Consider the following 27,764-nt stretch of genomic DNA (forward strand, 5'->3'; position numbering starts at 1 on the left):
GCGTTGCTCTCCACGCCGTCTGCTCCGGCGCAGTTCCCTCCTCCCTTTCCCCCGTATGACGAGACGGCGGAGGATTGGGACGCATATGAACATCGCCTTCGGCAGCATTTCCAGGCGTTTCATGTTGCCGATGCGGAGGAATGTCGTGCTCTCTTCTTGTCTTGGATATCTCCCACGCTGTATCACATTTTACGGCAGCTAGCGACGTTGCAGGAACCCTCGTCCTTGTCTTTTGACGCATTGTGTTCCTTGCTGTCTTCATATTATCGCCGCCGCACGCATGTTGTGGCGGCTAGGGTCGAGTTCTATCCATGCAAGAAACAGCCCCATCAGTCTTACCGGGCGTGGGCAGCTACCCTGCACGGTCTTAGTCGCAAGTGTCATTTTGTCACGGAGCAGTCGCGAGAGTCGTATGCCCACGTTATGGTACGCGACGCCATTGTTCGTTCGGCCCCTGATAGGGAGGTCCGGCAACGGGCCCTGCAGTTAGAAGACCCTTCCCTCGAGGAAGTCCTGTCCATTGCTCAATCGTATGAAGTCTCTCACGCAGCAGGTCAACAGCTGGAAGCGTGGTGCGACGTCGCGGAGGTTCAGGGCGGCTGGCCGTCGTCAACACTCCGTTTGGCCTTTACCAATACCAGCGGTTGGCCTTTGGAATATCCAGTGCCCTGGCGATATTCCAGCGTTATCTTGAGCATGTCACGTCGACAATCCCTCATTGTATTAATTACCTGGATGACATAATTGTCACAGGCCGCAGCACAAAGGAACACTTGCACAACCTTCGCACCCTCTTTCTCAAATTCAGGTCTGTGGGCTTGTGTTGCAACCTGCATAAGTCAACCTTCTTCCAACCGTCCATTGAGTATGTGGGCTACACCATATCTCGGCACGGCATCCAGCCACTAGGAAGTTTGGTCCAAGGTATCATCGACCTTCCTCGGGCCGCTTCGCTGAAAGAGTTACAAGCTTTTTTAGGCAAGATAGCCTATTACCACCGGTTCATTCCCAGGGCTTCCACCATAGCCCGCCCCCTGTACTGCCTTCTGCACAAGGGTGTTCCTTTTGATTGGTCGCCTGCATGCGAGCGAGCGTTCACCTCGTTGAAGGGCCACCTCACGTCAGCGCCTTGTTTGGCTACTTTTGATCCCCATAAGCCATTGGTCCTGGCTACAGACGCTTCGCAGTATGGGGTGGGGGCGGTCCTGGCCCATCGCAATGCAGATGGTTCCGAGCAACCACTGGCGTTTGCATCTAAAACACTTAGTCCCGCGCAGGCCCGTTACTCCCAGGTGGAAAAGGAGGCTTTGGCCATTGTTTACGCTGTTACCAAGTTTCACCCTTTCTTGTATGGCACGAAGTTTCAGTTAATCACTGACCATAAGCCGTTACTATCGTTATTTGGCCCCGCCTCTCACATTCCGGATAGGGCGGCCCACAGACTACAGCACTGGGCCTTGTTCGTCTCTAAGTACCATTATGACATTCATTTTCGCCCTACAGGACAGCATGCCAACGCCGATGCTCTTTCCCGTCTTCCGGTGGGCCCGGATCCTACGTTCGATCGAGAGGAGATTATGTGTTTTCATTTGGATGTGGCGTCCCGCCAAGCGGTTGATGGCTTCCCGATCGCTAGTTCTCGAGTCGCCAGGGAAATGGCGGCTGACCCGGTTCTCCAGCAAGTAGTTTGCCTCATTCAGCAGGGATGGTCTTCCCGCCCTCCGGGCCGGGCCTCGGATCCTCTTCGTAATTATTTTCTTCTACAAGACCGTCTCTCGGTCTTGGAAGGAGTTCTCCTTCTGGCTACCGATGATACAGCTCCTCGCGTGGTTGTTCCTGCAGGTTTACGAAGGGAGGTCCTCACGTTATTACATGCGGGGCACCGGGGTGTTTCCCGTACCAAAACCTTGGCTCGCAGACATGTGTACTGGCCCGGTATTGACAGAGAAATTGAGCACTTGGTGGCTGCCTGTTCCCAGTGTGCGAGCCAACAAGCATCTCCCAGGGCAGCGTTCTCTTCATGGCTCCCGGCAACCCAAGCATGGGAACGTGTTCACATCGATTTTGCGGGCCCGTTTCTCAATGGCTTTTGGCTCATTGTCCTTGATGCTTATTCCCGATTCCCATATGTGGTTCGCTGCTCCTCAACCACTTCAGAAGTTGCAATCCAGGCACTAGCAAAAATCTTTTCTGTGGAAGGTCTGCCAATCATCATGGTCTCGGACAATGGACCGCAATTTATTTCGCAGACCTTCCAGGATTTTTGTAGGCGTTTCAGTATTCGGCACGTTTGCTCTCCCCCCTTCCATCCACAATCGAATGGGGAAGCCGATCGCATGGTGCGCACATTTAAGACGCAGATGAAAAAGTATGTGCACGAATTTCCTGTGGAGGAAGCATTGACGTTTTTCTTGACGGCATACCGGACCACACCAATGGGAGAACGCAGCCCCGCAGAGCTCCTCCATGGGCGTCAACCTCGGACTCTGCTGCACCTCCTCCGGCCTGGTCCTCGCCAGTCTTCACAAAACGGAGTGCCTGGCTTTCCACTGGGTACGTCAGTCTGGGCCCGTGGGTTTGGTCGCAATCCACGTTGGATACCGGCAGTGGTCCTGTGCCGACATGGCCGCCGGCTCTATACCTTGCAGGCGGGGGACCGGGTGGTACGTCGTCACCAAAATCAGCTACGTCCACATTCGGGCACCCACCCTCCGACCTCTCGGACACCGGCTTCCCCATTGCCGGCGCCGGTGTTGGTTTCACAGGGGATGTTATCTCCTCTTCCCGCTGTGACTCTGCCGCACTGCGATGGTTCTCAGCCTTGGCAGCCTCCAGTAGCTCCAGCACCGGCATCACCATCGTTCGAGATGCCACAGTGAGAGCCGGCCCCCCTAGCAGGCCCGGTTTCTCGGGAGGCTGGTTCATCTGGGGTCTTGACCCTCCCGAGGTGGAACAGGATCCAGCGTTCGACAGCTTGTCGCCCGTTCTGTCCCGGGCTCCGGTTGTGGGACGACGGGGGCCTCTTCGTGTGGGTCACTTCCAGCCGTATTCGAAGGTTCCGGCTCGAGGGTTGGCAGATCCCCTCGACTCTGGCCATCCAATGGATGTGGAGGTCATCACTCCGGCCCGATGCTCCACCTTCCGACGCAGTGGATCACAGTGGCTTTACCCCCCAAAGGAGGAGGAGTGCTGTAGCCACCAGAAAGATCGCGGGAGGCGCATATTGGCACGGCGCATCACGGACGGTAGTTGCTGCAAGTAGAGTCCCATCCACCAGAGGGCACGCGAGAATTCGGACGCGACCTCTGCCGGCACAACAACAACAACAACAACAACTCCGGCAGCACGGGCCGGGGCCAGTCAGTTCACATCGGGCAGGTCTAGCAGACAGTTCCCGGTCTACACTAGGTGAAGTGCGACGGAAACGTGAATCGTGTTACTACAAGGCAAGTATATCATATGCCAGACTGGAATACCCATCAATAAATTTCCTTCTCATCAATTTCCACTCCATTTAGGAAATTGGAGATGTGAGACATGTCCAAAGAATGAATACTAAAGACTTAAACAACATTCATACAGATAAAAGAAAGCTCATAGAGAATTAACAGGTATGAGAGCAAAAGATGTGTTGGCACAAAGAAGAAGGGACAAGACAAGACACATATGATGTCCCATGACTCCAAAAGACAGACTTAATGCACTAATTAGTAGCATTTACCGACCTCAGACCCATTTTCTTCATCATTTTCGTTGTCAGATGTCTGAAATCGGATGTCCAGATCGGCAGAGTCGAGGAGATTGAAGCGCACGCTCTTTCTCTGCTCGTCCTCCAGCTCTTGCCGCCTCCACTGCTGTTTCTGTTCACCTACAAAAACCGAAGGCTCACATTAGTTTCATTAAATGATTTTTACTGAATTGTATCAACAACACTGAACTGTACTGCACTGAATTTTTACTATTGTAGAGACCTCAGTGATCATCTGAGGTATTACAAGCATCAATGAAGTCAATACATTTTCAGGAGGTGGTACCTCCAAGCCCTCATATATCTGAAAAATGTCATATTACCACCTTGATCTGCTGATGAAATACTTTATTTATACAACCAGTTTCAGTTGTCTGACCATTGTCAGGTTCATAAAAGTATTCACAGCATGATGTTAGGTGATTTTGCATGTTTGCCGAGTACGATGCTGTGGATACTTTTATGAAATATTCATAGCATCCTATTCAGTAACAATGTAAAATCACCTAACATTATGCTGTGAATACTTTTATGAACCTGACGATGGTCAGATGACTGAAACTGGTTGTATAGACAAAGTACTTCACCAGCAGCTCAAGGCAATAATCTGGCATTTTTCAAATCATTGAAGTCACAATACATACACATGCACAATATATACACATACAAAAAGTTATTTACCGTCATGGTACTGCATATGGCAATATATTACTGATACAAATATTTACAACATTAAAAAATTCAGCATGCATTATGTTACTGTTCACTGATGGATCAAATTATAATTCTGCAAGCACAACAATAAATATGTTACAATCACACCATTTTTTTTGTTTCGATTAAAAATCCATCAACTTCATATGAACTTAGTTGTAATAGCAATTCTTTGATCTTTCTTTTGAATTGTTTATCTGGTAGCTCCCTGATGCACTGAGGTATGGCACAGAAGAGTTCAGCTGATTTGGTTACGAAGCACTTCTGTGCTTTTTGATAGGTGCAGTGGAAAGATACTATGCCATGTTTGTTGCTGGTATTGCAGTTACAGCCCATCTTATACTACTGGTATTTACAATAAATAGTTCTCTTTGATGGTAATTACACACCGCAAGGTATTAACGATCCCAGAGTCATAATGTTTAGTTTCCTGAAGCCATATCCACATTTAGCTCTGCATTTTATCCTCACTGCCTTCTTTTGTAAATTAAATACATTGCTTGTATTCCTTCGGCAGCCTAATAGAATAGTACAATATGCTACTTAACTGTTTATTAAATCATAATAGACAACTTTCTGCAACGGAATACTAACACACACAGGTAGTTTCATCTGGGCAAATGCACCTTTACCAATTTTACGTAACATAATTTTGATGTGGTTGCTCCAAGACAGTTTGAAAAATTTCACTAATTCCAATTTTGCAGTAGAAGCATACAAAGGACACTACAGTGAATGAAATGATCGCCAAATGAAATACTTTAAAAGTGTAACTGATGGTAAAGACAGTGAGAAGGGGAAGCGTGATCTGTACATGACGTATCCCACAGCAAAACAAAGTAAAAGCTTTATCACACTCAACAACAATAAAAGTCGGAATTTGAAGCAATGAAGTCAACCACAGTAAAAGACATATGCAAAATTTGGGTGGCATCAAGGGGTAATTAATCTGGGATTATTATGGGGGAAGATGTAAGAGAAAGATTTAGACAGTGTAAATCTGCAAGAATGATGAGGTATAAATACAGTACAACCAAAGGGCAGTGGTATAGAACCATTACTCTATTACAAAATGTCGAATGCTCCATGAGGCAGTTTGCAGATGATGCTGTTTGGTACATGGAAATTGGAATGCTACAAAATTGTAGTGGAATGCAGGAAGACTTGCAGAGAATCAATGCTCGGAGCAGGGATCGACAGCTGCCTTTATCGTAAACAAATGTACCATACTTCACACAAGATGTGGAAAGACACATTACTGTATAACTGCATGATTGCAGAAAGAGCATTGCAAGCAGTTCACATCCACTAAATCAGTAAATATCTGGGAATGTGTGTATGGGGTGATTTAAAGAGTAATAAGTGCATAAAACTAATCACAGGAATGCCAGACTTAAAGATTCATTGGGAGAATCCTCAGGAAGCATAGTCCACTGACAAAAAGGCAGCTAACAAAACCATTGTTCAAGTGATCCTCTGCTATTGTTCATCAGCCTGGGAACTCTATCAGAAAGGATTGACAAAAGAAATAGTGAAGATTCAAAGAAAGAGCAAAATTGTCACAGACATGCTCTTCTAACTTTAGTGGCAGACACAATAAGAGATGTGTTGTGATCACAGTGAGGTTTGCTGTTAAAATTCTGAGAGCACAAATTCCTAGAAGAGTCAACCAATCCGTTGCTTCCTCCTATGTAAACCTCATGAGAAGACCACAAAAGTAGAATTAGAGAGAGTCAAGTTCACATTGGTGCGTAACGGTGCCGTTCTATAGCTGTACTAAGTCCAGAAGGCGTGTTTCCTTCCAAATGATCTGTCACCCTGATGCTATCGGTGATACTTTTTACCTTAAATACAGTCTTCTATGACTGTCTGTCCAGATTTCTCTTGATGCAGTTGGACCTACTATGCAGTGCCACTTTGCCATAGACTTCTCTGTCTGCAGAGGGTTGAGGGCTGGGAGAGCTTTGTAGTATTAGAACTACAGAATGATCTAATTCCGTTTTCAAGAATTCTTGTATATTTTTGTTGCTCTTACATAACAATTACAACATTGGGTCAAGAGATCTCTTGTTAATCATAGCATCATCTCCAGATGAAATCTCAGACAGAAAACAGACGAGAATCTCCGAACAAAATTAAATAGATTGACATTTTTCTTAATGTCCTCTCAACTTGTTTTGGGGGGATTGTCATTGTCAGCATTGCCTCTTGTTCTCTGCCACCCAAAACACCACCAAACCACGACACCAAAGCATAAGCGACTCCTTCATAACAAGAGATGCTCAATCACTCCTCGGTGGTGTTCTGTCCTCGTGGTCTAACTACAACTCTGTACATCTGTCAAACCAGTGTGTGCACCATGGAAAGTTCCTCACGTACTAACTACCTAAACAACATTTTTATACTAACATCTTTCATCTGATTATGAGGAAGAGGAAAAACATGTTTTTCTGAATGAAGAACATGTCGCAACACAACTTGGGGGCTTACTGGCAAACATTACTTCCATGCACCATCTGGGATTGGAACAGAAAAAGGGAGAAGTGACAGTAGTACACAAGATACCCTCCGTCACATACTGTATGGTAACTTGCACAGTACGGCTTTATATCTAGATGTAATTTTGTTGACAGTCTACTGTAAATATATCAAGAGATTTTGGTGGCACACTCCTGTAATGATTTGACCCTCACAAACATGACCTATTAGCACCACAAGAAACACGCAGCATGACCTCGCTTGACAATGGCTGGGTACTGCCTTTGTCATGAAGCTACATGTTTTCCTCTGCTTGCTCTGCTCCTCTGCCTCAGAGTCACATTGGTATGTCTAGTAAACATATACAGTGATTAAGCAGCCAAAAATGCATCTGGACTGGCCCAACAAAGCTGCTGCAACATTTCCTCTTTTTGAATGAGTGTGAGTAGTTGTGGAGCCCAGCAAGCAGTGACCTTTGTTGTGTTCAAAATCTTGTACACAATGTTGAAAACTGATCTGTAACTGATTTTCATTTTTTCTTCTATCACATCAATTGTGATACACTGGTCTTCAAGCACCAGGATCTCCTCTTCATCTACAGTTCATGGTCCTTCACAGAGAGATGGTGTGTAACTTTGCTCTTTATCATTCAGATTTGTTTTACCATACTGGAAAGATCCCTACCATCTAACTGTTGTGTATTATGATGGTGAACTGTTGCCACACAAAATGCAGCATTGTCCCCTTTCAAATGCATAAAATCAATTACTGTACGATACTTCACTTTATCAATGAAGAATACTATTTTGTTTTGGCTCCTCTAGCGTTTTGCTATGGTACGTAGCACAGGGATTTCAGTATGTACCATGACTGCACACACAGACCTGCAAACCCACACAAAATTTCTTATTGTGCAAGCTTTCGGAGGTAGTGGTTCCTTCTTATACAAAAAAAGGCTGATTGGGAAGGAAGATGGATGAAGAAAAAGGACTGGTGTGGTTTAGGGCATGGACAGAATTACAGAAAAGCTGCACAGAACCCCAGATTAGGGAAGAATTACCAGATGGGTTGAGAAGGAAAGACTGACTATTGGAGGCTGCACTGGTGAGATTTGAAAACCTGAAAGCTTAAAAGGTTGGAAGATAGAGATTATTGGCAAAACACTGTGCAAAAGATAATAAGAGTGGATAGCTCGGTGCATTATATTATATATGGCAGACAGGTGGGGTATGGGGTTGTGGAGGGAGGGGGGGTGGCAAGGAGACACGCCAGAAAATAACACATTATAAAACTACAAGCGAGTGAAGAAAAGTAATAGTCACTGAAAAGAAATGCTGAGACTGAAGAAATTAACATAAATTTACGCCAGAATGGTGGTGAGAACCAAGGGCATGTTGTAATGCCAGTTCCCAGCAGTGGAGCCCTGAGAAATTGGTGTCAGGTGGGAGAATCCAGATGGCAAGTATGGTAAAAAATGATGGTAGGAGGGTACAAAGGGTAAGTCTTACAGAGGTCACACAGGTAGGAACCATAGGGTAAGGAATTGGGCGCAGAAGGAGTGTACTTTCTGATCAGGATATTGTGGAGATTGAGGGGTGATGATAAGGTATTCTAGATGTGGTTGGCAAAATGTCAAGACAGAATAGACGGGATTTCAGAGCACAGTTTTAGGTAGTCACAGCCTTGTCAGAGTAGCTGCTCGATACAATCAAGACCAGGATAGTACCGAATGACAAGAGGTGTACTTCTAAGACGATTTTTGGAGGGATCAGCAGTACCAGGATTGGAACTAGTTTGCTGGGATAATTGTGTCCAGTGTAGTCTGAGGTGAGAATGGCGGCATACTGCTGTAAAGAGTCCGTGTCTGAACAAATACATTTGCCTCAAATGCCAAGGCTGTATGGGAGGGAATATATGATGTAATCTCTGACTTGCTTATTACCGAATCTTCCACCTTTAAGTTCTCAGGTTTCCTAATCTTGTCCAATGCAGTCCCCAACAGTCTTTCCTTCTTATCTTGTCTGGTAAGTCTCCCCTGACCCAGGGTTCTGTGTGACTTTTCTATAACTCTCTCCATTTCCTAAGCCTCGCCAGTCCTTTCTCTTCCTTCCCCTTCAACTTCTGCCAGAAGAAATAGCTAATGGCTCTGAAACTTTGCACATTTTAATAACTTTTAAATGTGTTTTCTCCCACCACCACTTGGTGAGTAGATTTCTTTTTTTATCTATTCAATTATATTATGTTTTCAGAAATGGATTGTTTTCATTAAAAATTAATAAAGTAAACTTATTATTTGATGTGATAATTAAAACTTTATAATCATGCCTCAAATTTTTCCCAACCCTGCTAGTTATAAACAGAATAAATTGTGAAGCGAGTCCAAGCAAATATACACCACAACTGAGCTATCAGTACAACAGGGCCACCTGTCATGTGTGCCGGGTTCATCTCCCACAGTGGTGTGCTGGACCGTGCCGAGTCATCTCTGGTCTCAGTGGAGCCGGACCGCTGCTCTCGAAGAATGCCTCGTCGCACGGAAGACTCGTCTCCCGATCCACCCGCACCACTTGCCGGAGCAGGAGTGTCTTCTGATGTAGGTGTGGTTGCTGTTGCAGCTTGTTGCTGCTGGTGCTGCTGCTGCTGGTGTTGTTGTTGGCGAGATTTGAGGAAAACTGAGCCACCACCTGTGAATAAGACACCCTGCACTGCAATAACAGTGTGACATTGCATTGATTGCACCCCACCAATTCCATCACAGTAAAAAAAAAAAGGTAGTGGTGAGTTTTACAAGTCGTGAGGTTATTGCAGTCCTCAGGTCGAGGAACTAGTTTCATGCATGTCTCTACACTAGTCCATTCTGTGGAGGCCTCTTCAGCCCTGCATAAATACTGCAATCAACATCCATATCATTTCAAACAGTTTACTCTTAACACCCCTTTCCCTCTACTGCCAGACCGATGATTCCCTGATGCCTCAGGATGTGTACCATTCAACAATCTCTTCTTTTAGTCTGCTTTTACTATAAATTTCTTTTTCTCCAACTTGTTTCAGTACCTCTTCAATACCGGTCTGTTGGCACCACAAGTAAATATTACTGGTCAAACACTAAATGAAGCAAACTGTGTGAAATTCTTTATGATCAAGCTTAATCAGAAGTTAAAATGGGGTCAACACACAAACTAATGAAGGAAGAAAGGAAGGTGTGATATTGGCTGCTATATGGTTGGCCACACTTTCAAATACGCACATCAAAAGAAGTTTTGCATCACCCCAGTTCCCAGAACACCTGAAGATAGACATCGACTGAGGATATTGTATCACAGACAGAGTCCCTTTGACTGTTCAGGGATGTCACTAAACCTGCCCAAAGATGTAAACAACCATGCATGAACAGTGGCTATTAGACGGAGGGGGTCCAACAGCTGATCAGTTCAAGTTATTCCACCAGAAAGGAGGTACACAGTTTGTGTTGTCTGTAGTTCAACCATACATAGACGGTCAATACCAGAGTTCAATCATGTCCATGTCGTTACTTTGTGCCAGGAAGGTCTCTCAACAAGTGACGTGTCCAGGCATCTCGGAGTGAACCAAAGCAATGTTGTTTGAATGTGGAGAAGATACAGAGAGACAGGAGCTGTCAATGATATTCCTCACTCGGCCACCCTATGGCTACTACTGCAAAGGATGACTGCTACCTAAGGATTATGGCTCAGAGGAACCCTGATAGCAACACCACCATGTTGAGTAATACTTTTTGTGCAGCCACAGGACGTCATGTTATGACTCAAACTGTGCGCAATAGGCTGCATGATGCGCAACTTCACTCTTGACGTCCATGGGGAAGTTCATCTTTGCAACCATGACACCACGCAGCGTGATACAGATGAGCCCAACAACATGCCAAACAGACTGCTCAGGATTGGCATCACATTCTCTTCAACGATGAGTGTCACATATGCCTGCAACCAGACAATTGTCGGAGACGTATTTGGAGGCAACCCGGTCAGGTTGAACGTCTTACACGCACTGTCCAGCAAGTGCAACAAGGTGGAGATTCTCTGCTGTTTTGGGGTGGCATTATGTATGGCCGACGTACACCGCTGATGGTCATGGAAGGCACCGTAATGGCCATACGATACATGAATGCCATCCTCTGACCGACACTGCAACCATATTGACAACATACTGGCGAGGCATTCGTCTTCATGAACGACAATTCGCGTCCCCATCATGCACATCTTGTGAATGACTTCCTTCAGGATAACGAAATCGCTCAACTAGAGTGGCCAGCATGTTCTCCAGACATGAACCCTATCGAACATGCCTGGGATAGATTGAAAAGGCTTGTTTATGGATGATGTGAGCCACCAACAACTCTGAGGGATCTACGCCGAGTAGCCATTGAGGAGTGGGACCAACAGTGCCTGGATGAATTTGTGGATAGTATGCCATGACAAATACAGGCATGCATCAATGCAAGAGGACGTGCTACTGGGTATTAGAGGTACCGGTGTGGACCACCACCTCGGACGGTCTCCCTGTATGGTGGTACAACATACAATGTGTGGTTTTCATGAGCAATAAAAAAGGCAGAAATGATGTTTATGTTGATCTCTATTCCAGTTTTCTGTACAGGTCCCGGAACTCTCGGAACTGAGGTGATACAAAATATTTTTTTTATGTGTGTACGTGCGACACCAGTTACACTGTTGCGTTTCCTACAGCCACCACGACAGCACAAGGGCACTGCCACGAATGATTATTCTGCTGACAATGAGATGCAAAAATCCCCTCTCAGGACCCAAGCAGTGTGTGTACTTGAGTTCGAACATTTTTGCACTGATCCCATTTTGTGTGTTTGCCTTTTGAATAACATTTACAGACTTACATAGTGGCCAGGGCTTCTGATCTACTGAATAGTTATTGTGTTGATTACTGGCTGATTTGTAAATCTGCAGTATCTGTCTACGTTTCAACATTCAAAGCTAGTGTTAAGAATGATGTTCCAACTACAGCAACAAAGTTATGTATTACTTTTACTGTTTGATATTAGATGTAAAATAAATTAATATCTGAATTCTCTGTTCATACATAGAACCTGTTTCTCACTTCTGTATCCACTAAGGAACTACACAGCATGCAAGGAAGTTATAACAGAAGGAAGATTTTAACATTCCATTAACAGCACAGTCATTAGAGACGGAGCACAAGCTCAGATACAAAAGGATAGGGAAGGAAAGTGGCCGTCCCCTCTACAACGGAACCCTCCAGGCATTTGCCTGAAGTCATTTAGGGAAATCACAGGAAACCTAAATCTGGATGGTAAGATGGGAATTTGAGCCATCTTTCTCCCAAATGTGAGTCCTGTGTGTTGATGGCTATGCCACCAGAGCACAGATGGCTATGCCACAGAGATAACTAGAGCACTGCAAATATTTATAGGCATTTGAAGACAACTGCCAGTGAATTAAAACACAGTGAATCATGGGGTGAAGTGTCTTGCCACCATTGCAACAAGGTCACACAAACCTATCCGATCTCCCATGTACCATCCTGCAGCACACTGCTGTGGCTCATCTGAAGAAACAGTTCAAAGCTGCACCCTTAGCCAGTAAAGTTATGGCACTAGTCTACTGGGATTCCCTTTGATGTCCTCCCTCATGATGCAACAATCAACCAGAAGTGTACTGCGCTACCTTCAGGAAATTGAAGAAACAACTTCAGTGTGTTCACCGCCACAAAAATGCAAAAGAACTTCTGCTTCTCCATGACAATGCACGTCGTTCACTGGACTCTCCTTCCTCATCCACCCTACATTTCGGATCTCGCACCTTCCGATTTTCATCTGTTTGGCACAATGAAGGATGCACTCTGTGGGGAGCAGTACATGGCTGTTGGGGAGGCTACTGATGCAGCAAGATGTTGCCACCAACATTGACTAGCAGAGTTGAACCGTGTGTGCATACAGGCCCTTCCAGTAAGGTCACACTGAATGGTGATTATGTTGAAAAATAGTGCTTTGCACCCAGAAGGGAAGGGTATAATATGGTGCATTGGAATCCAAAATAAAACAAAACTGCTTTCAGAAAAAAATGTGTTGCACCACTTATTTTTAATATATAACGCGCGTAACCATAAGTCTTGCACAAGACTTTTCAAGGATCTTGGAATTCTTAGACTCTTTTTCCAATACATTTATCCCTAACACTTTTTGTAGCTGTTAATAAAAATAGGTAGCAGGCAAACTGTGTTTACAGAGTCACAATACAAGACACAAGATAATCTTAACAAACACTCTGATGGTAAAACAGTCAATGCACTTTCACCTAATGAAAAGCAAGAAATTGGGAATCCCTAACAGTTCAAAAGAAAATTAAAATCATACCTCACTAGTTACTCGGACCAAAAAATTTTGTTAGCTACTTCGTACATAGCAGTGTATTTTATAAAGCTGAATTAGTATTGTACTGTAAATAAGACAAACAGAAGAATGTTCAGGAAGGAATAACAAAAATAAGGAATATCCTTCCTATATTGTTGTAATAAGATCCAGTATTTATAGGTGTAAGAAAATATTTTCTTTGAAAAATACTCTTGTAATCAAATAAATATTACGAGGGCCATTCAGAAAGTAACCTCCAGTTGATTTAAAAAAATACACCAAGTTAAATAAAAATATTTAAATATATACATCTTACAACTACATCTTTGCACTATTTTTCTACATAGTCTCCATAGCGATTGAGGCAGTTATCGTATCTCTTCACAAGCTTTGAAATTCCTTCTGCATAAAAATCACCCGCTTGTGCCTGGAGCCAGCCTGTGACCGCATCTTTGAGCTCTTCGTCGTCATCAAACCGCTGTGACCCGAGCCATTTCTTCAAATGCATGAAGAGGTGATAATCACTTGGCACCAGGTCTGGGCTGTAAGGTGGATGGTTGATAACGTCCCACTTGAAGGACTCAAGAAGGGCCGTTGTTCTGCGAGCAGAGTGAGGACGGGTGTTATCGTGCAAAAAAACGATACCGGAAGTCAGCATACCACGGCGTTTGTTCTGTATAGCCCGTCGTAAATTTTTTATTGTTTCACAGTACACGTCTTGATTAATGGTCGTACCACGTTCCATGAATTCAACCAACAACACCCCTTTGGCATCCCAAAACACCGTTGCCATCAGTTTTCTGGCAGAAAAATCTTGCGAGGCTTTTCTTGGTTTGGTAGGCGAATTTGAATGTGCCCACATCTTTGATTGTTCTTTTGTCTCAGGGTTCACGTACTTAATCCAGGTTTCGTCACTGGTCACGATTCTGTTTAACAATGGTTCTCCTTCGTCCTCATAACGTGACAGAAAGTCTAATGCAGAGGCCATTCTTTGAGTTTTGTGGTGGTCGGTAAGAATTTTGGGCACCCATCGTGCACAGAACTTACGGTAACCCAATCTTGCTGTCACTATCTCGTACAAGAGAGTCTTAGAAATCTGTGGAAAACCAGTAGACAACTCCGACATTGAGAAACGTCGATTTTCATGAACTTTTGCATCAACTGTCTGAACGAGTTCGTCAGTCACCAATGATGGTCTACCACTCCTCTCTTCATCATGAACGTTTTCTTGTCCACTTTTAAATAAACGTACCCATTCACGGACAACTCCTTCACTCATAACTCTTGGTCCGTACACGGCACAAAGCTCACGATGAATAGCTGCTGCAGAATATCCTTTGGCTGTAAAAAACCTTATGACAGCACGCACTTCACATTTGGCGGGGTTTTCTATTGCAGCACACATTTCAAACTGCCACAAAAACTAAACTAGCGCAGGTACGACGTTCACTCGACCACGGCTTGATGCCGACTGACCTGTTGAGTGCGTGAACGCACAGATGGCGTCGCTACTCCCCCCACAACCCGCACTGTGACCAATCGGAGGTTACTTTCTGAACCGCCCTCGTACATTACTAATAGCAGATGAAAATCAGCTATTAACACAACAGAGGACGCAGTAGTTTCTTCAAATTAACAGCTTTCATACTGATTTACTTGTTTGAATTTGGGAGGTATGTGCATGACCAGCATTTAGCAGTATAAAAACTGTTAACGTTAATGCAGCAGTCAGATTAAGCTTCTCTGGTACCTATCTCTTGAGTTACTGAACACCTTGATTTATTCCTCATTCTGCAGGTTCTCCTTGACAGGATTTGCGGATCACAATGAATGAATGAATGAATTAGTTACTTAATCAACCCATACAATCTACAACATTCTTCTGTAGCACCATATTTTGAATGCTTCTACTACCTTCTTGTCTGCACTGTTTCACTTCCATATAATGCTACGCTCCGTACAATTACCTTAAGGAATAAACATCTTCTGGAAAGGCATCCTAACAGTTAAATTTATATGTTCTTAGAAAAAAGGATGCATGACAAAGGAATTATCTGAATGGGATGGAAATCAGCAGAAATGATGTATATGTACAGACAGACAAATGATTACAAGTTCAGAAAAACTGGATGAATTATACAAAAGAAAGAGATTCACAACTTGAGCAAGTCAACAACACGTTGGTCCACCTCTGCCCCTTAAGCAAGCAGTTACTTGGTTTGACACTGATTGATAGAGTTATTGGATGCTCTCCTGAGGGATATCATGCCAAATTCTGTCCAAGTGGTGCATTAGACTGACAAAACCCCAAGCTTGTTAGTGGGCCCTGCCTATAATGCTCCAAGCATTCTCAACTGGGGAGGGATCTGGAAACCTTGCTGGCCTTTCTCTGGCAAGTACCAAGACAAGCAGTAGAAACTCATGGTGTAAGGACGGATATATCTTCCCAAGTTGTCAGCCCAGCATAGCTTGTATTGAAGGGCAACAAAATGGGGTGTAGGGTATCGTTGATTTACCACTGTGGTGTAAGTGTGCTACAGATGACAAGCACAGGGGTTCTACTATGAAAAGAAATGGCTTGCACCCCATACCACAACTCTCGGACATAGTGCTGAACGATGGGCAACAGTCAAGTCGGTATCCCATCACTATACGTTACATCTTCAGACACATCTTCACTGGTCATTGGGGCTAAGCTTGAAGTGGGACTCATCACTGAAGAGAATTCTCCACTCCAATCAATGAGACTGTAGGCTGAAGATGTGCCTGGAAATGCCCCAGACAGTGGTGCAATATCAGCCTGATTGTTGGCTGCCATTTGGCCCAGCAACCGGGAGTGAGGGTCTGGGGCGTTATTTCTTTCATAGCAAGACCCCTTTGGATGTCATCCACGGCACCCTTACAGCACAGTGGTACGTCGGCAATATTCTACACCCCATTTTGTTGCCCTTTATGGCTAGCCATCCTGGGCTTCCATTTCAGCAAGATAATGACTGCCTGCACACAGTGGACATTTCTACTGCTTGTCTTTGTGCTTGCCACTCTCTACCTTGACCAGCAAGCTCTCCACATCTCTCTCCAACTGAGAACATTTGAAGTATTATGAGCAGGACCCTCCAACCATCTTGGTATTTTGAAGATATAATGTACCAATTTGACAGAATTTGGCACGATATCACTCAGGAGGACCCCCAAAAACTCTATCAATCAATGACAAGCCAAATAACTGCTTGCAAAAATGCCATAGGTCGGTCAACGCATTATTGACTTGCTCAATTTATGAAGCCTTTTCCGTTGAATAAATTATCCAATTTTGCTGAAATTGTAATAATTTGTTTGAATAAATAAATTATTTTACATGTACATTACATATACTGATTTCTGTCCCATTTAGATAATGCTTCATGGTACATCAATGTATTTAAAAATCTTGAAATGGCTATAAACTGATAAGGTGACAGTCTTGGAAAGGTTAAAAAAAAATCAGTCAACTAGTTGCGGAACTCAAGTTTATATGAATCCTTGACCTAGGTTTTGATAATTATAAATTTATCTTTTTCAGAAGGAGGTTGTAAGGCCTAGAAATTACATATTGGTTACAAACAGTTCAAGAAAAATAAGAATAGCAACTGTGGATGAAATACTATAAACCAAGAGTTCACACTTACTTGTTACATATTATGCTGAAAATATGTGTTGTTGTTGTTGTTGTCTTCAGTCCGAAGACTGGTTTGACACGGTTCTCCATGCTGCTCTATCCTATGTAAGTCTCTTCTTCTCCAAATAATTACTGTACCTTACATCCTTCTGAATCTGCTTACCGCATTCATCTCTTGATCTCCGTTTATCATTTTCACTCCCCACACTTCCCTCCAATACAACATTTGTGATCCCTTAATGTTTCAGAATGTGTCCTATCAACTGATACCTTCTTTTAGTCAGGTTGTGCTACAAATTTCTTGACTTCCCAGTTCTATTCAGTACCTCCTCATTAGTTACATGATCACCCATCTAATCTTCAGCACTGGAAACTACAGGTAGGAATGTCAACGCCGTAGGAAAAGACACATTGCTACTTACCGTAAAGTTAGGTTGCTGACAGGCACAGTTAAAAGACACTTACATAAATCTTTCGGTCACAGCCTTTATCAGTAAAATAGAGACACACATTATTCACACACACTAGTTAGTACACCTCACACTCATGTGACCGCCAACTCTAGAATCTTCGGCCAGAATGCAACATCACGTGGGATGCTAGCAGCAATCTGGAGGAAGTGGGGATGGGGACAGTGATAGTAGTATACAGATGGGGAGAGAGACGAATGCTGTCTGGTGGAGTGTGTAGGGACTAGACTACCAACAGGTGCAGCATCAGGAGGTTGTGGGGCAGGGAGGAGGGGAAGAAAGGAGCAAAAAGGAGAGGAGTGGAGAAACATGGGGGGATGTATTGACACAGTGCTGCAAATAGCCAGAAGAGAATGGGGAAGAGATAATAGGAGAGAGGGGGTGGAAATTGTAGGGTGGAGGGTGTGGGGACATTACGTTACCGTAGGTTGAAGACAGGATAATTATGAGAGCGGAAAATGTGTTGTATGGATAATTCGCATCAGTGCAGTTCAGAAAAGCTCGTGGTGGAAGAAAGGATCCAGACAGCTCTAGTAGTGAAGCAGCCATTGAAATCAAGTGTGTTATGTTCAGCCACATGTTGTGGCACAACAGACGGCTGAACATAACACATTTGTGGCACAGCATGTGGCTGAACATAACACACTTGATTTCAACGGCTGCTTCCCTACCCTAGCCGTCTGGAGCCTTCCCTCCACCAACAGCTTTTCTGAACAACGCCAATGGGAGCTAACCTTACAACACATTCTCTGCTCCCACAATTATCCCAGCCTCAACCTAAGGTAACATACTGCCCCACACCCTCCACCCAACAGTTTCCATCTCCTCCCCATTCTCATCTCCCACCCTGCTTATCTGCAGCTCTTTGCCAATGCATCCGCCAGTGTTCGCTCCTCTTTTCACCATCTCCCTGCCCCTCAACCTCCTGACACTGCACTTGCTGGCAGTTTAGTCCCCGCACACCTTACCAGACAGCATTTGTCTCTCATATCTTCATTTACTGATGAGGGCTGTGGCCTAAATCTTTAGCAAGTGTCTTTTAATTGTGCCTGTCTACAGTTTGACATGATTTCTTTACGATGAATAGCAATCTGTCTTTTCGTACATTGTTGTTAATCTTCAGCACTCTTCTGTAGCACAATGTCTCAAAAGCCTCTATTCTCTTTTTGTCTCAACTGTTTGTTGTCCACGTTTCACTTCCATCCATTATTACACTTCAGACAAATCCCTTCAGAAAAGACTTTCTAACACTTAAATCTATATTCGATGTTAACAAACTTCTCTTTTCTTGTCTTTGCCAGTCCACATTTTATATTCTCTAACTTTGGCCATCATCAGTTGTTTTGCTGCCCAAAAAGCAGAACTCATCTGCTACTTTATGTCTCTTGTTTCCTAATCTAATTCCCTCGGCATCACCTGAAATTAATTTAACTACTTCCATTATCCACATTTAGTTTTTCTTGATATTCCTCTCATAGCTTCCTTTCAAGACACTGTCCATTCTGTTTAATCGCTCTTCAGAGTACTTTGCTGCCTCTGACAGAATTAAAATGTCATCAGCAAACCTCAAAGTTTTTATTTCTTCTACCTGAACTTTAATTTCTACTCCAAATTTTACTCTGGATTCCTTTACTGCTTGCTCAATGTATATATTCAATAAGATAGGGGATAGTCTACAACCATGTCTCACTTCCTTTTCAACCACAGCCTCCATTTCATGCCCCTCAACTCTTATAACTGCTGTTTGGGTTCAGCTCAAATTGTAAATAGGCTTTCGCTCCCTGTATTTTACCCCTGCTACATTCAGAAATTCAAAGATTGTATACCAGTCAACCATGTCAACAGCTTTCTCTAATTCTACAATCATTATACAATCGATCTGAAACCCCTGTATTACCATTATACAATCAATCTGCAACCTTACTTCGATTCTAGCTCTCTTCCATGTATACAACCTTCTATCTTCTTTCGTAATTCTTAAACCAAGTGTTAGAGATGATTAAATTACGCCCCGTGCAAAATTCTTCCAGGTGACTGCCTCCTTCATTCCTTTCTCCCCAGTCTATATTCAACTGAAAAGGTACATTAGAATAAAGCCATCTGGCCCATGTTAAGTAAAAGTCACCTCAGAAACAATAAAATAACACCTCATTATAATCAGAGAACATCAATGTGAACTTCACGGATAAAATTTGTGAACTGACTAACAAACTAGCTCTGAAGTTAATGTAATTTCTGCACAGACAGCACAATGTGTGCATTTCTTATGCTGAGTGGTTTAAATAAAATCAACAGACAAAAAAATTGTACGTGCTTAAGTGCAAATAGCTGAGGAGCTTACATCCGATAATTCACAAATAAAAATAATATGTGATCGTCATGCTGACATTTACCTTTACCATGATGCTAATAAAAGTTATTAAAAAACCCTTGTCTTAAAACTAATTATACTAGAAAAATTCTACAAAAACATAGTGTCACTAAAACAATTTAACAGATACAATGGAATGGATGAATCTTTCTTCTCTAGCAACATATATGTTGCTATTGAACTTGTTATTTTATTGTTCTTGAGGTGAATGTTACTTGACAAGAGCCAGATGGCTTTATTCTAATACACTGGTTCCCATCAGCTCACCACAGTTGAGTGCTGTAGGACATGGCTAGCAGCTGGATGGGCGAGCGTCCAGGTCTACCAGGTGCTGTCAGCAAGCAGGGTGCACTCAGCCCTTGTGAGGCCAGCTGAAGAGCTCATTGATGAGAACTAGCGGCTCCGGTCACAAAAACAAAAGCTAACAACAGCTGCCAGGAGAACGGTGTGCTGACCACATGCCCCTCCACATCTGCATCCAGTGACACCTAACAGCTGAGTATGACGCAGCGGTCGGTCAGCTCTGCTGGGTCTTCTAATGTCTGTTCTGATGGAGCTTTTTTTTTTTCTTTTTTTTCCCTACACAACATGTAACAAGTAAGTTTGTACCCTTAGCTTACAGTATTTTATCTGCATTTGCTATTTCTGTTTTGCTTGAACCTTCTGTAACCAATGTGTAATTTCTAGGTATTACAAACTCCTTCCAAACATTTTATAATTATCGAAACATAGGTCAAGAGCTAACAAAGCTGTGTTATGCAACTGGTTGGCTGATTTTTCTTCCTTTTCAAGTGGAATCTGTATTTGATGCAAACAAAAATTTTTTTCTTGCTACTGGCAGTATGCATTTTATATCTTCCCTACTTTGGAAGCCATTGACCCCCTTTTTTGCAAAATAAAAAAACAACTCATTTACTACTTATAGTGTTCCATTTCCTAGTCTAATACCTTCAGCATCACATGATTTAATCTGAGTATATTCCATTATCCTTGTTATGATTTTGTTGATGTTCATCTAATATCCTCCTTTCACGACACTGTCCATTCCGTTCCTCTTCCAAGTTCTTTACTCTTTCTGACAATTACAATGTCACTGGCAAAGCTCAAAATTTTTATTTCTCTCAATGTACAACTTGAATAACATCAGGGATATCCTGCAACCCTGTGTGACTCTTTTCTCACACTTGCTTCTCTTCCATATTCTTCAAATCTTAGAAATGTGCTATGGTTTCTGTACAAGTTATGAATAAACTTTCACCTCCAGTATTTTATTCCTGCTACCTTCATAATTTCAAAGAGTGTAGCCCAGTCAATACTGTCAAAAGCCGCATCTAAATCAGCAAATTCTACACATGTAGGTTTGCCTCTCTTTAAACTATCTTTAAAGTTAGGCTCAGCAAGTTCCTACAGTCCTCCAGAACTCAAACTTCTCCAAGATTGGCTTCACCAGTTTTTCTCTTCTTCTGTAACTAATTTGTGCCAGAAATCTTTTTTTTATTTGGAGTCATTATATTTTTCTTGAAGTATGAGAATATTTCGCCTATCTTGTAGAGTTTGCTCTACTTAGGAGCACAATAATTATGAAGGAATGTCACCTACTCCCTGGGCCTTTTTTCCATTTAGGTCTTTCAGTCCTCTGTCAAATTCTTCTAGCAGCATCACATCTCCCATCGTCATCTCCATTTGGAGACCATGGGCCCCTAATACCAAAACACTCAAAAAATATTCCTGAATAACCTCCGAAAGTTTGTTGGTGGAGTTCTAAATGACACTGTATTTACATGTATTTCCCTGGCACTAGTTCCAGTAGTGTCATACATGAGAGCATCCTTTGGGCCAGAACAGCAAGTCTGCAGTTATTTTTGTCTCTGTGCTTGCCACTATATACTTCACAGTCTGTGCGAATAACCCTTCACTCAACATCAGTATCCAAGTAGATAAATGGTTCATTACTTGCATTGCTCCTCTGGAGCGGCCTATCTCTTTTGCGACAAGTGCCCAGTAAGTTGTTGACTTTTCTTCTTCTTCTTCTTGTTCTTCTAGCACCTCATCTTTCAATAACGTAGGTGATCAGTAGTATGATCTGTTTTTAGACCTCGGATTTTCTGAACAGTGAACAATCCAAAGCACTTGAATCAGTTCTTCAGCCAGAATAATCTCTATGTCCTGGACCACACCTGCCATTATTCTTTCCTTGAAGTATTACTTGCAACAGGTTGTACTGGTTGTGCACAATATATGACCAAAGATTTAGAGTTTTCTTCTCTTGACAGTACTGGTAATTTCTCATTCTTTGTTCTTATGCTACAGTGCTGCCACATTCACATCTTTTCATTGTACGTGGAATCCTTAATATCCTTCAGTAGCCAATGACTCAGTTCCACAGGGTAGAATAATGAACACGTAGCATCACATTAGCTGAGTGTGAAATGAAATATCTTTGTAATGGTTAGTCAGAACTTTCTTCATTTTCTGGCCTCCTCAATTCTGCAGTGAATTTCTTGAGACAAATTCCAGTTCTTGTCAATTTGACATCTCACATACTTATATGATGAAACACTTTTGATCTCAACACTAACAAGTGAAAGAGTGCCCTGAATCTCATCCCAATTTCTTCTGACAACCATCCATTTTGTCTTCTTGACATTTAAACGTGGACCCCCAGTATTACTCTCTTCCAGTCTGGTTGAAAATAAGACAGTGTCATCAGCATATCTGATATTACTTATGATAACTCCATTAAACATCACTTGTTGACACTTGTTGTTGATTGAGTAATTAATTCTGTGTCATTATTATCATTCACTGGATGCCCTTCAACTGTGAAAAGCCGTGGTATGGCAGACTGGGTACACTACATCTACGTATGTGACTGGTGTTTCTTTGCACAATTATCTGACTGTGTGCATCACCATTTGGTCAAGGTATGCCATGCCACATTTGCAAATAATGTGATAAATAATGAATTGGTACACCCTGGTGCTTGGATGTGTGTATTATTTGCATGCATGTACTCTGGAACGGATGCATGCAGCATACTTGCAAGCTGGGGCAATGACAGAAATGTTACTGCATTCGCAGTACCTGCTGGGTGGATGATTTATTTCTTGCACTCTGGTCCCACCTTGTAGGTATCATGTGAACCATGGAAGAACGGCCATGACAACGGCAATGACATCATAGGCACAAGAGAAAACTTGTTATATGTATATTCAACTGGAGTCTTTAATTAAGACAGACTGTTTTGGACATAATTTATATTAATGTATTTGTTATGTTCTGAATAATGAACCAACTGTTAGGCATATTCATTGTAAATGAGTAAACAATATACCAGTAGTTCTCAAATTGTGGGGTGCAAACCCCCAAGGGATGCATGAATAGCCTGGAAAGGAGGCATGGTATGGCTAAAAAAAATCTTATTAACAAACAGTTACATTTATCTTTTCCTTTGAACAAAGAAAATACCCATGATCTGGACTGAATTTCGCCCAATGTCAGTGTTGTACAGGTCTAGACAACAACAATGAAACTTCAGCCATGTTTTTAGCATTGTTTGAAATGACCCAGCGAGCTGGGTGATGTCAGCCATCGGTGGAATCACCTATTGTCAGCTGCACTGTGAACGTATCCTTAATTATTGTGCACAGTGCAAGCTTTGTCGCATGTATTTCGATGTGGCCTTACAGTCTTTCAGACTTCACACGAGTAAGTTGGCTGCAGTATGAAGTGATTCCTGGTTAGTGACAGACAGGAAGACAGCAGTGGTCCAGTAACTGGCAGGAGAGAGGGTGCTGGTGGATGAGAGGATATGATGAGAACCATTTGTTGCCTGGATTCACAAAAACTACAATCAATGGTGAGGCGTCCACAGTGTGTGATCTGTTTAACCATTTTAGCCACTGATAGCAAGAAGCCTAACAAGTTAAAGACACATCGTGAAACCAAACATCCTGAATTAATTGGAAAACCAAAAGGATTATCAGGAAACTAAATGTTTTCTTGTCTATCCAGAAGATTTTTGCTAAACAACGCACGTGATTTCTATGGCCCTTTTAGTCTCTTACCAGATTTTGCATAGGATTATTAAATGTGAGAAACCAAACACAATTGAAGAAACAAAAGAAATGTTAGCAAACAAAATGTTTTATTGTCCGCCTAGAGAAACTTTACTAAAATGAGAAATTTGAATTCTATGGCCCTTTTAGCCCCCTACAAGATTTCGCATAGGATTGTTAAATGCAAGAAATGAAACACAGTTTCAGAAACTCTGGTTTTACTGGCACGGTTTGATACAGTATTAACAATATTTGGTGATTCATTTGCTCAACAATTGAAAAGTATTTCTATCCGTAATAACACGGTGCATAGAAGACTTTTAGACATTTATGACTCTTTCCTTGAGCAGTTAATTGATAAACCGTATAATCAAGTAGATGGAGCAACTGATATTCATAAATATACTCATATGATTGCTTATGTTTGTTTCGTTGATGAGTTTAACATTCAAGAGCAATTGCTTTTCTGTGAGTTGATGCTGAAAACAGTTACCGCTTTAAGTCTTTTTGACATGATCAATACACTTTTTTAATCAAAACAAGATATTATGTAATAGGTGCACTGAAGCATGCATACACGGAACTCACTCACTGTCTGGAATTCTTAATGGACTGCAATCAAAAGTTAAAGCTGCAGCTCCTAATAGAGTACGGACTCACTGTATGATACACTGAGAGGTTCTGACTACTAAAGAACTTAGCTCATGCCTTAATGAAGTTCTGCAAACAGTTATAGAGACAGTTAATATTATTAAAGCAAAAAAAAAAAAAAAAAAAAAAAAAAAAAAAAAAATCTATAAGCTCAACGCTTTTTAAAGTGCTTTGTGAGAAGATGGGTGCTGAACATATTCAATAGCTCTTTTTTTAGTAATAATTGATAGCTTTCAAGGGGTAAAGTACTACAAATAATGTCTGAACTGAAGAATGAGGTATTCTGTTTCTTGTTTGAGGACAGTTACTCTCTGGCAGACTGTTTCAGAAACAGACATTTTCTATTGAAAATGCTTACCTCACTGACATTTTTGAGAAACTAAATATTCATATCATTTCACTTCAAGGCAATCAGGCAACTGTACTATCTTGGAATGGAAAAGTGAAGACATTCATAAAGTAATTACAGCTGTGGCAAACGCTGCATTCTAGATGTGTTCCCTAATCTAGCGTCACTGCTACAAGACACAGATAATCTGATACTTTCAATGGAGATAAAAAAAGCCTGTCTTCTTCATCAACTTTCAACACTAAAAGTTCACTCCAAAAAGTATTTCAGCAATGATTATTATAAATTTAATTCAAAAAGTCAATTTAACAATGTTCCTGGACTATCATATTTAAATATGAAAGAGTGAGAACAACTTATTGATCTCACTTGTGGTACTTCAATGAAGAGTCAAAGTCTTTGTTGGAGTGTTGGCTACATATTAGCAATGAATTCTCAATTCTAAGCCAAAATGCAATGACAATCACAATTACTTTTGCAACAACATACTTGTGGGAGACTGGCTTTTCAGCTTTGGCAGCTATGAAGTCAAACTACTGTTCAAAGCTAAATTCAAGCAAACAACTTCAAATGTCTATTTCTGCTATTACACCATGTCTTGAGAAACTTGCTTCTAATAAGCAAGCTCATCCATGATACTGGACTTCATAATTCAGATTTTCAATGCTCTTGTAATCCTCATTTGCTGAATTGCAAATATTGTGCACTTTGCAGTTTTTGAATAAAGTAAATTTGATAAAGACAAACAACTTGTTCTGTATTTGCATTACAATAATTTATGTAGTTTTGGTTTCTGTTACATAAAATCCCTCTACACTGAATTTGGTAAAACCGAGATCAAGACAAAGAAAATATAAAAATGTTTTTATTAATGAATTATGCTTGGGGGAGGGGGCTGATAGTGTTTTTCCTAATGAAGGGAAAAAATTTTAGAGCCTGCAATATAAGACATACCGTTTATGGGAGACCTCGCAGTTATTGCAAGATGCTGGATACTTGATTGTACTCTTAACTTCTAGCAATACCTCCAGCACTTTGAGAAACAAAGTGCAAATGGGAGATGTTGGCAAGTGTGAATACATAACAAGGTGAGCAAAATTGGATAACAGGAAATCGTAGCTCCCGAGTAAACTCTATACTGCCAGACAATATCACAATAAAGATGCAACATGACACAGTATGGCTAAAACCATCAATGATGAGGTCAGCATTGGCTTGAGTTACACTGCCAACATATATGTAATGCTTGCAATTTTATCTGGTTGGGCAGCTGTGAACCCTCAGTAAGGTAGGTGAGTTTGCAATTGGGGAGGGGGGCAGTCACTGTTGTTGTAGTGTTCAGCTGCACCTTGGTGAGTGTGGAACTACTTTGTTGGAAGCCTGTCAGTATTCTGGCATTAGTCACTATGTTGCACACATTATTTAATATTCTCTCTGCATATCATTTCCAAGTTTCATTACTCCAAATAGAGGTCTACTTCATATTGCAGAACTGCATCACAACATTTTGAGCACTGGGCATTCTTCCTGCAGTGTTTTCTGGAATTCACTGCAGAACTCTGTTCAGTTTATTCATAAAAGTAATAGCACCAACAGTTAGCCTCTATGGCCACAATCATATGAAATACGGTGGACAAACTCAATGCAGGCAACACATAAGTGAAATTATAGTGATGCGCTCCTTCCGACATTAGCTGGCTTGTGTTGACTAGGAGCAAATTTGCTTTACCTGAGAGCTTGAGCTCCCCACGGCCCTGCTGGACGAGACTGCGGGGATGCTTCTCCTGTGCAGACGGGGGCAGAGCCGACCTCCGGGATGCAGACGTCACCGTCGCCGTGCCGTCCCCACTCTCTCCCAGTAAGGGTGCCACACTCATCTTGTCGATGTCAATGGGACCGGGCGACGGGCGACCGAGCAACGTCGCCGCTCCCATTTTGTCGATGTCGATTCGATTACGGCTAAGTGGTAGAACCTCCCTGATAAATATAAATGTATGTTATATCACGTCACTGTGGCATCATCATCTACTGTAGGTCAAAATAAGCTGTTACAGCTAACAAGACTTGCAGACAAGAATGCATGTAAACTCCCCCCCCCCCTCCACCCCCCCCCCCTCTCTCTCTCTCGCTCTCTTCATCAAACACACACACACACACACACACACATACATAAAGAGTCACATTACAAATACGCAACTATGAGTCAGATATTATCGTATGATACATCTGCCCATATATGAAATTATTATTACTGAGCTATATAGGAAAACATATATTAGTTTCCACAAATCAAGGACAAATAGTACAAAAATAATTTTGAAGCAAATGTCTTATATGAACAAGACTCTCAAATATTTATGAAGCAACAGCATTTCCTTCATCACTACCACTTAAACTGCTTGTTTACTCAATTCCATCTTCAGTAATATACCTCTAATATTCTTCATTAAGCCCAACACCATTATTTTCAAATAGGAGGCGTGGTACACAGTGACTACATAAGGAAGAAGCTTTTTGAGGTTTTTTTTTAATCTTTGCGGCAGCTCTCTCTTGCTACCACTGCTCTCCTCATATATTGGTCATGAGCATCAGTCAGTGGTTTCATTTGTTCTTCATTTGCAATCTACTTATACATTATAATTTATAATTTATTTGGAAAATATCATTTTTTGAAATATGGAAAAACAGATCAAAATTTTCATCAAAATATTGCCTGTAGGCTCATTCCTCAACGGACTACAACTCTCTTTTCCAATAAAATCCCTAAATATAGATCATTTCACATGAAGCAATATGCTGTATTTTACTTCTGTATTGCCCAGACTACTTCGGCCAACATATGCCCATAGACATTTAAATTTTTCTGCCTGTCTGATAACTGCTCT

The 27,764-nt window shown here is 42.1% G+C and overlaps 1 protein-coding gene across 1 annotated transcript in view; it reads right to left on the minus strand.

The window, feature by feature from the left end:
- The window catches only part of LOC126425154 (centrosomal protein of 164 kDa), a 688,023-nt gene that overhangs the window by 166,970 nt on the left and 493,289 nt on the right, over positions 1-27,764 (minus strand). Inside the window, exons 6-8 of the mRNA XM_050088105.1 lie at positions 26,609-26,856; positions 9,367-9,624; positions 3,726-3,868 (exon numbers count right to left, since the gene is read on the minus strand). Coding sequence (XP_049944062.1) covers positions 3,726-3,868; positions 9,367-9,624; positions 26,609-26,856 — 649 coding nt within the window. The remainder of the gene's footprint in view (positions 1-3,725; positions 3,869-9,366; positions 9,625-26,608; positions 26,857-27,764) is intronic.

The sequence above is a fragment of the Schistocerca serialis genome, chromosome 10, assembly GCF_023864345.2.
Source record: "Schistocerca serialis cubense isolate TAMUIC-IGC-003099 chromosome 10, iqSchSeri2.2, whole genome shotgun sequence".
NCBI classification, from domain to species: domain Eukaryota; kingdom Metazoa; phylum Arthropoda; class Insecta; order Orthoptera; family Acrididae; genus Schistocerca; species Schistocerca serialis.